Here is a 9,381-nt window from a genome sequence, read left to right on the forward strand (position 1 = left end):
CTGATTTATTTACATAAAAACTGATTTATTTAAATAAAGCGGAAAGCTGTCTATAATACAATGCGATAAATCTCTATTCTATTCTACTCTTTCTATGTAAAACAAATATACAAAGTTTTTACTTTTTAATTCGTTCGTTCTTTAAGACAGATAGCTATTTCTTTCATAGTTAAACGGCTCCTCGGGGCTAAAAAATGAAAATCTGGTTTTAATAATTAAGTTAAAATTAAAACTATAGAAACTATTTTTTGAAGCGAAGCTATTTCTGATTTATTTACATAAAAACTGATTTATTTAAATAAAGCGGAAAGCTGTCTATAATACGATGCGATAAATCTCTATTTTTGAAGCGAAGCTATTTCATAATTAAGTTTTTTTTAAAATCTTTTCTCTTTTTTACCAGAATCATTTTTAAACTTTTAAATTAAATCTAAAAGCTATCCACCAATATAAAAAGTGTATATAATAAGCAGCCGGTTAGTTTAGGCCGTAAATCCAATAATGCGATATAATTATCCAAAGTTCCTAATCCAAACACAAGTATTAACTGATTTTTTTTTGACATGCAACTCTATAATTAAATTAATCGTTACCAGAATCGTTTTGAAAGTGTTAGTGTCTAATAAAATTAAATCTAAAGACTATCCACCAAAAATGAATATAAAAAGTGTATTATTTTGAGTTTCTATCACATTTATTTTTTACAATATCACGCAAAAGTTATTTTTATAATATTTACAATTTAATTTCAATATAGTTATTAAAGTTTCTATTTACAATACAATTACAAATATGAAATAGTTATATATATAGTTAATTAATAATTACAGTATAGTTTGATGATAATGATGATGATATGATTACAATATATATAGTTACTTAAATTAATTATTAAAATTCTGATAAATATAAACAATATTGTTTTGAATTATTGGCGGCTGTGCTGGGTTAGGCATGGGGACATGCTGGCCATTAATAATAAAATATGTATTGTTATTATTTATGGTTATATTATTCTCCACATTCCCCACGCCTCTAGGTCCCATTGGTCCTCTTGGGCCGGGAGGTCCCATCGGCCCGCCAGGTGGTCCTGGTGGTCCATCCGCTCCAATAGGTCCTTGTTGCCCTTCTGGTCCTGGTGGTCCAACCTGCCCCCTTGCCCCTCTTGGGCCGGGAGGTCCCCTCGGACCTCCAGGGGGTCCTGGTGGTCCAACCTGCCCCCTTGCCCCTCTTGGGCCGGGAGGTCCTCCAGGGGGTCCTGGTGGACCAACTTCTCCCCTAGGTCCCTGTGGACCAACAGGTCCTCTAACTGGAACTGCTGGCGGCGGAACTCTAGGGACTGCTGGAGGTACTTCTGGAGCAGGAACAGGAGCAGGAACCGGAACAGGACCACCATGGACTATGTGGTCCCCCAGGATCAACACTGGATCCGCTATATTAGCGGCCGCGTGCGCTCTAGCGCGACGGTTAGCCGCCGCAAGAGCTTGTCTCCTGGTTACAACAGGCATATTTTCAATTTTTCAAAAATAATATTATTTAAAAAATTCAAACTAATAAATTAAAATTTGATGTTGACTGGTTGACTGGTTGACTGGTTGACTGGTGTTGTTATGTATATGGCTTCGTATATTTGAATGAACTGAGTTGCCTATGACCGGAAAACAGATATTTATACTAAATCTCCGCCCCTTTTCTTCAGGTGATACGATGGATTTGCGAGAGTTACGTCATACGTGGATATTACGATTTAAGATTTGAATTTTTATGATATAAATTATAAATAATTAATAAAATCTAAATTTATTAAGTATAACTATATATCTAATCGTTTTTATATAACTCTAAAATAAAACGATATTACGGATTTACGTTAATATGTTAATACAGTTAATTTTGTAAGTATAACTATATACGGGTTTTTTTTGACTTCAGTTGAAAGAAATGCAAAAAAATATATTTGATAACTTAGTAGAAATTATAATTGTACATCCTATATCCGTAAAATATATATACGGGTTTTACTTGACTTCAGTTGAAAGAAATCGGTTTTTTTATATAACTCTTAGAATAAATGCTTTGCTTCTTTTATTTTTGTGGTCATAGAATATCAATAGCTCAATGTCAATAGTCTATAAAGTTAATTTTGTAAGTAAAACTATATACGGTTTTTTAATTGTATAATTGTATAATATTTGAAATAGAATTCATTTAAATTTATGAGAAAGAAAAATCTGTAAGAAATATAAATGCAGGTGTTAAAACCTTATAAAAAGAGGGGAGAATTTCATTAGATTGGTTTAGCCTGGTAGTAATGGTTAGTTAGAAGGAGGGGTGGGGGAGGGAGATAAACAACAAGATTTAATTTCTCACGGAAATACATTTTGATTTTTGTCTGTCTATCTTTTATGTTGCTTCAGAAAATATATATTTATCGCATCGTATTATAGACATATTATAGACATTTTCGTTTTTATTTATGTAAATAAATCAGAAATAGCTTCGCTTCAAAAGTTAGTTTCTATAGTTTTACTTTTAACATATTATAGACATTTTCGTTTTTATTTATGTAAATAAATCAGAAATAGCTTCGCTTCAAAAAATAGTTTCTATAGTACTTTTACTTTTAACATATTATAGACATTTTCCGTGGATTTTAATTTTTAAAATATATCTTTAGTTTTTTTTCACAAAGCCGTAATTTGTCGATATAAGTCGATTTAATTTTTTTATTAAAAAGAAATAGATATCATTCTAGAAATCTACATACAAAGAAATAAAAACTTGACTTAAGTACTCGTTTTTATGGTAAATAAAAATATCGTCTGTACTTTCCTAGGAGTTTTATGAAGGCTTTTTGATCAATTATACAAACTACAAAGATATGATGATAGTAACCAAATTTAGATAATCACTTTAATAATTTTAGTTCTTTCTTTTTGTCTGTCTATCTTTTATTAAATACAAATCGTAAAATTCGGAATAACTATATACGGTTTTTTTGGACTTCAGTTGAAAGAAATCGTTTTTACTTTCCGGTCATACGCTTATAATACGATGTGATAATTTGATAAATATCTATTTTTTGAATTAAATTTATCGCCTGGACAGACATACTTACAAAGCTATGTTCATATATATTTAAGATTTTAGATTAGTTTGTTTCCCTTCAGTATTTTATTTTTTTTGGAGCGAAGCTATTTCATAATTAAGTTTTTTAAAATTTTTATAGACATTTTTCCGTGCATTTTAAATTTGTTTCAATTTTCCCATAATTACTAAAATAAAAGAATAATGTCAGTTTGATAATAAAAGTACTCGTTTTTATGGTAAATAAAATTAACATATCTTCGCGCCTTAATCGCTGTACAATATTTATTTTTGGGGGGGGGGGCGGGGAGGAAAAATTTATGTCACCTGATTAAGGAAGGGAAACTGGAAGGGTCAACTTAACTGAACTCACATGAGAAATATGAGATCTTCATACAGAACAATAATTTTCTATAATTAGGGTCAGTTTGTCCGTCGACTATTTGTCGACTATTCTGAACTATTTAAGTGTTTGTGTTATTATCCGTTTGTTATACAGTTTCAGAAATCGTTTTAATCTTACAGAACAATAGCTTTTTTATAATTAGGGCTGGTCAATCTCCGTAAGAAAGCGGATAGCTTTTTTCATTTCTGGTAATGTAGGCATTTGCTTCCTGTATCCGTTTGTCATAAAGTTTCAGTACTAGTTTTTATGGATGTTTTAATCCTTGTTAATATTCCCCAATATACAAGGTATATTGATAAAAGCGTTTTTTTTTGGGGGGGGGGGAACATTTATGACCGCATAAAGCTAAGGGTCAACTCATGATACAGGAAATATGAGACCTTAGAGAACAAGGACAAATCGTTACAATTTACAAAACTAACTAACTCCAATCCAAATAAAATAAAAATATTTATTTTCATTTTATTTAAGTCAACATAGTTTATTTATTTATTTAGATTATTTATTTCATTAAAGTAAAAAAAGTTATGATTATTGTTTTGTTAGTATGTTAGGTTAAATAATAAATTAGTACATATTACTTGAGTTAGAATGATTAATACATTATTTAATGGTTATTGGTGGTTTATTTTTTAACTTTTCTTTCACTTTATGATATTAGCAAGTTTGATATATGGTTGAGTTGAAATGTAGAAGACAGTAAGCAGGGTGGAGGGTTGGATAATGTAGGGTGTTGGATCTTTGGAAGGTGGATTATTATAGAGTAGATACGCTGAAAGCCTGAAACAAAAAATCTTAAGTCTTAACAGCTATGTGAGGGAGAGGGGGGGGGGGTGGTAATTTATCTATCCTTTACAACCCTCTCACATACTCACACGACAATACAAATACACATAATAAATACTAGGATATGACAATGAAAGAAAAATCGAGATTTTTGGAATAAAGAAAGGGGAGAATAAATTATTTAAAAGTCTTATCTATTATACAAATTTTATATCTAAGTTTTCATATTTATTGAATTGTTTACAAGTAAAACTGATATGGTTCTGATATCGCAAAAACCAATCAACCAATATTATTTTTTTATAATTCATTCTAAAAAAATAAAAAAAACTCATCAATATTTAATTTTTAAAGTTTTCATATTTATTGAATTGTTTAAAAGTAAAACTGATATGGTTCTGAGTTCTGATATCGCAAAAACCAATCAACCAATATTATTTTTTTTATAATTCATTCTATAAAAATAAAAAACTCATCAATATTTAATTTTTTAAAAAAATTGTATAAAAAGTAAAAAAAAACACTGAGAAAATATTAGGTGTAGAGGTTTCGTGTTTTTTCTAGACAGCCATATTGGCTATTTTTCCAAATTTTGACGAAACGAAAAAATTTATTGGAAAATATCAGTAAATATTAACTTTCAGGATCGTATAAATTTAGAAAAGATTTTAATATTTAGGTTTCCTGTCCAAATTCAACCCTTTCCCTAATTATTATAAACGTCTTTGGACAGTTAGAAAATAGGGGGAATATTAAAGAAATACATAAAGGCAAAATATATCTATTCTAAAAGCGAAGCTTTTATATAATTAGGATCGGTCCGTACGTCCGTCCAACCGTCCGTACGTAACGGATAGCTTTTTTCGTAATTCTAGGCAAGTTAAAATTGTCCTATCGATTTCAAACTTTGCATGGTGATTTGCGAAGCAACTCTATAATCAAGTCCTAAAAATGTCAGCATGCCCTTAAACCGAATTCTGTATTTCAAGAGGTTTTGCAACAAATACATATATATATACGTATAATTTTGTCAAAACATTTAAATTTTTTATTGTAAATTCAGTTCTGACACTCTATAAAGGTTAATGTTCATCTGTCATACTGTTTCAGAGCTTCGATTTTATGTATGTTGTCATCCTTGTTATATACTAACATCACATCGAAAACATTTTTTATTTTCATATCTGTATTACCATCTTTTCCTAAATGACAGTTAATATATTCTTATGATTTGAAATAGCTACCCACCCTATAATTTAGAATTTAGATATCTATCTATAACTTACTAATAGAAGTTAGGTACATGAATAAGTATTCTTAAAACAGATATGATTTGAAATAGCTACCCACCCTATAATTTAGACTTTATATATCTATCTATAACTTACTAATAGAAGTTAGGTACATGAATAAGTATTCTTAAACAGATATGATTTGAAATAGCTACACTTGCTATAGTTTAGATTTTAGAAATTTATCTTTAACTTACTAATAGAAGTTAGGTAAATGAATAAGTATTCTTGAACAGATATGATTTGAAATAGCCACCCACCCTATAATTTAGATTTAAGATACCTATCTACAATAACTTACTAACACTAGTTAGGTACATGAATAAATATTCTTAAAATAGATATGATTTTAAATTGCTACCATTACCATAGTTTAAATTATAGATATTTATCTACCACTAGTTAGGTAAATGAATAATAATCTAAAACAGATAATATTTGAAAAGGCTACTTAGCATATGATTTAGAATTAAGATATCTATCTATAACTTACTAACACTAGTTAGGTAAATGAATAAATATTCTTAAACAGATATTATTTGAAATAGCTACACTTTTTATAATTTATATTTTAGATATTTATCTACCACTAGTCAGGTACATGAATAAATATTCTTAAAACAGATATTATTTGAAATAGCTACCCTTGCTATAATTTAGATTTTAGATATTTTTGTTTTATCTTCTTACTTCAATAGTTTAAAGCTTCGCTTATTATGGATGTTATCATCCTCGTTAAGTAAGACTTAAAATTTAACTACTTCACATTCACAAAAAGAGAAAAAACACCATTTTTACAATTACGTTTTACAGTGAAGTGTAAATTTTAGATAAATTTTTAGGCCTGTTTGAAAGATCTCGTAAATTTCTGCCCCCCCGTAGTTATTCTTTACCGTGAAGCTTTATTTAAGTATTGGAGTGGTTTTAGGCTATTTCACTTCCTAACTACCCAAAAGAAAAAAAAAACCTTGATACTTCAAAGATAAAATTGAAAATTGACAATCTATAAATGAAATTTAGTCTTTGAAACATAAACATAGACGTACAGAATTACTATTTTGCGGATTTAAAACAGAAAGTTATATTTTTAATTACTTTTATGTCGACTTTATTGTATTTAAATGCATTAATCTACATGCCCAAATAAGTGTCTTTTGAATTATGTTGGAATATTAAAGATATCAACGTTTAATAGGGTATAGCCACAACTCGTTAAATCGTCATTTTTTTCCAACCTGTATGTATTACTCCTGAAAAGTGTTTAATTTACGGGGTAAAGATACATAAACTACTTACTTTTCAATTTATAGATAAGCTAAAGATTTAGAACATTTTCCTTTTAAGTCTGAATAGACTTTGTTAACACCCCTTTAGAATTTAAGCAGTGGCGTGCACATGATTCAACAATGGTAAGGCAGTCCTTCCTAATCTTAATTTTTATGGGGGGGTGTTGACACCCCGCTACCGCACGCCACTGAATATAAGGTGTTACTCTTAGGGTGTGTTCCTCTGGTTTTCCATGACAAAGTCCAGCATTTTCTCAGCTTTTATTAAAGATATTATACTTTTTTTTACAATTAATGCAATGTGCATTCAGACTGCCCCTTAAGAGCCATTTTAGCGTTTTTTTGCACAAATTATTAAAATAAAAAATGTGTATTATACGTAGGGGTTCAACAATGGGGTTAGTTTTCTCTGCATGGGATATTGCTCAAATAAGTTAATTTAAAGAAATAAAGGTATACATATAATCATATTAAGTGAATATTAGCTGAAAGAAGAAAAACTTTAGAGAGGTGGACGATTTTTTCTCTCGTGAAAACTTTTTTAGAAATTCTGAAACAAATGGTCAAGCCGTTTACGAGATCTTTTTGAAAAGCAAAGAAAATATCATGTTATCTTATTACATCTTGATAAAAGTAAAGCTTCACATAGGTCCCAAGATATATTTTTTTTGCTTTTGCATTTAGATTTAAGCGTTTCGTTAGTTTTAGGCTATGTTTCGGCCCTTTTCTACCCCTTCTAATCAAGAGCATCTAGATGAAATTGCTGCCATCCGCTAGTAATTGAAACAGTAGTTATGTGTGTGTGTGTGTCTGTGTGGTTCTCTAAATATCTAAAACAGCTTACAGGAAAAGTAGACATCCTGTTACTTTTATAAAGGACTAGTGGCTACGACCTTAGCTTCTAGGGATTTTATATTTAAATGGGCATATAGTGGGAGAAGTTTAAAATTCTAAGGCTTTTATCTTAAAATGTAATAGCCTAAAAACCATCCCTGGAAAGGAGAACTCAATCAAATTGTAGTTTTAGAAAAATAAAACCTTATTACTTTATATTTTAGGATAATTTGTAAACTTATAATCTTATAAACGTAAACAGTTGTACGTGTTCGTGTTATTACTGCGCTACATATGAATTTGGGTTAAGCTAGATATCTGGATAACGTTCGATATCCGGCAAATTACCGTATAACAAGCCGGTTAAGAAATCAAAAAGAAATCAGCCGGATATCCAGTTTCCGGATAGTTTCAATATTCGGTATCCGGCCGGATTATGAAAATGGTCGGATATCCGGCTCAACCCTAATATGAATATCTCTACACCCCTGGTTTATCAATATATATGGCTATTTCAGATAAATGTAACTAAAATTTATTACTTCAGATAGACTAAGTCAGGGCTGGAGCCAGTAGCCAAAGTCAAATTGTCTAACCACTTGAAAACCTTAGGATATATTTTACCAATTGTCTTGCATTTGAATTAATCTTTGATAGCAAATATAATTGTAAAATTAAAATCTCTCCTTTTATCTTTCTCTCTCCTTCTCTCTCTCTTTCTGTCTCTGTCTCTCTCTCTCTCACTTCATCTCTCTCTCTCTCTCTCTCTCTCTCTCTCTCTCTCTCTCTCTCTCTCTCTCTCTCTCTCTCTCTCTCTCTCTCTCTCTCTCTCTCTCTCTCTCTCTCTCTGTCTACCTCTCTCTCTCTCTCTCTATTTCACTATCTCTCTGTCTCTCTGTCTCTCTCTCTCTCTTACTCTCCCTCTCTCTCTCTCTCTATTTCACTATCTCTCTGTCTCTCTGTCTCTCTCTCTCTCTCTGTCTCTCTCTCTCTCTCTCTTTCTCTCTCTCTCTCTCTCTCTCTGTCTACCTCTCTCTCTCTCTCTCTATTTCACTATCTCTCTGTCTCTCTGTCTCTCTCTCTCTCTTACTCTCCCTCTCTCTCTCTCTCTATTTCACTATCTCTCTGTCTCTCTGTCTCTCTCTCTCTCTCTGTCTCTCTCTCTCTCTCTGTCTCTCTCTGTCTCTCTCTCTCTCTCTCTCTCTCTCTCTCTCTCTCTCTCTCTCTCTCTCTCTCTCTCTCTCTCTCTCTCTCTCTCTTTCTCTCTTTCTTGGAAAATGTTAGTTTGTTGAGTCAACCAATCTAGAATCTTTCTAAGTACCAATAGTTTGTTGGCAAACTAATGACAGAGATATTGTTTGTAAAAGTCCAATATTCCCTTACTCCCTGAAACTAACTGTTTCTATTATTCTTAATCCTTTCTACTACTTAATTAAGTAATACATATTGATAATATCCAGGGCTCGGCAGCCGTAAGTAATCCGAGCTACAGAACTGAGGATGCCTCAAAAATAGCCCTTAACGGTAACGTCACTCAGTTCATTTTAAAAGTTATGAAACGTAAATTTTTTAGAAGGTCATGAGCGCGGCTGCCGAGCCCTTATAATAATAATCTTTAATCAATAACTATTATTGTTTATGTAAATTATATCATTATTCGTAAAGGAATACAGGAATACGTAAATGTTTT

General features: G+C 30.9%; 1 protein-coding gene across 1 annotated transcript; it reads right to left on the bottom strand.

Annotated features, from left to right (window-relative positions):
• Positions 1–142: 142 nt before the first annotated feature.
• On the bottom strand, positions 143–4,539 carry LOC145328050 (uncharacterized). The gene has a single exon (XM_080171600.1). The coding sequence runs from the start codon at positions 1,506–1,508 to the stop codon at positions 885–887; it is 624 nt and encodes a 207-aa protein (XP_080027726.1). The 5' UTR covers positions 1,509–4,539; the 3' UTR covers positions 143–884.
• Between the last annotated feature and the right edge of the window lie 4,842 nt (positions 4,540–9,381).

The sequence above is a fragment of the Acartia tonsa genome, chromosome 9, assembly GCF_053477335.1.
Source record: "Acartia tonsa isolate MP-2025a chromosome 9, ASM5347733v1, whole genome shotgun sequence".
Lineage (NCBI taxonomy): Eukaryota > Metazoa > Arthropoda > Copepoda > Calanoida > Acartiidae > Acartia > Acartia tonsa.

What these genes read in the sequence shown, in the direction of transcription:
- LOC145328050 (XM_080171600.1), bottom strand. Translation starts at nt 1,508, where the DNA reads ATGCCTGTTGTAACCAGGAGACAAGCTCTTGCGGCGGCTAACCGTCGC.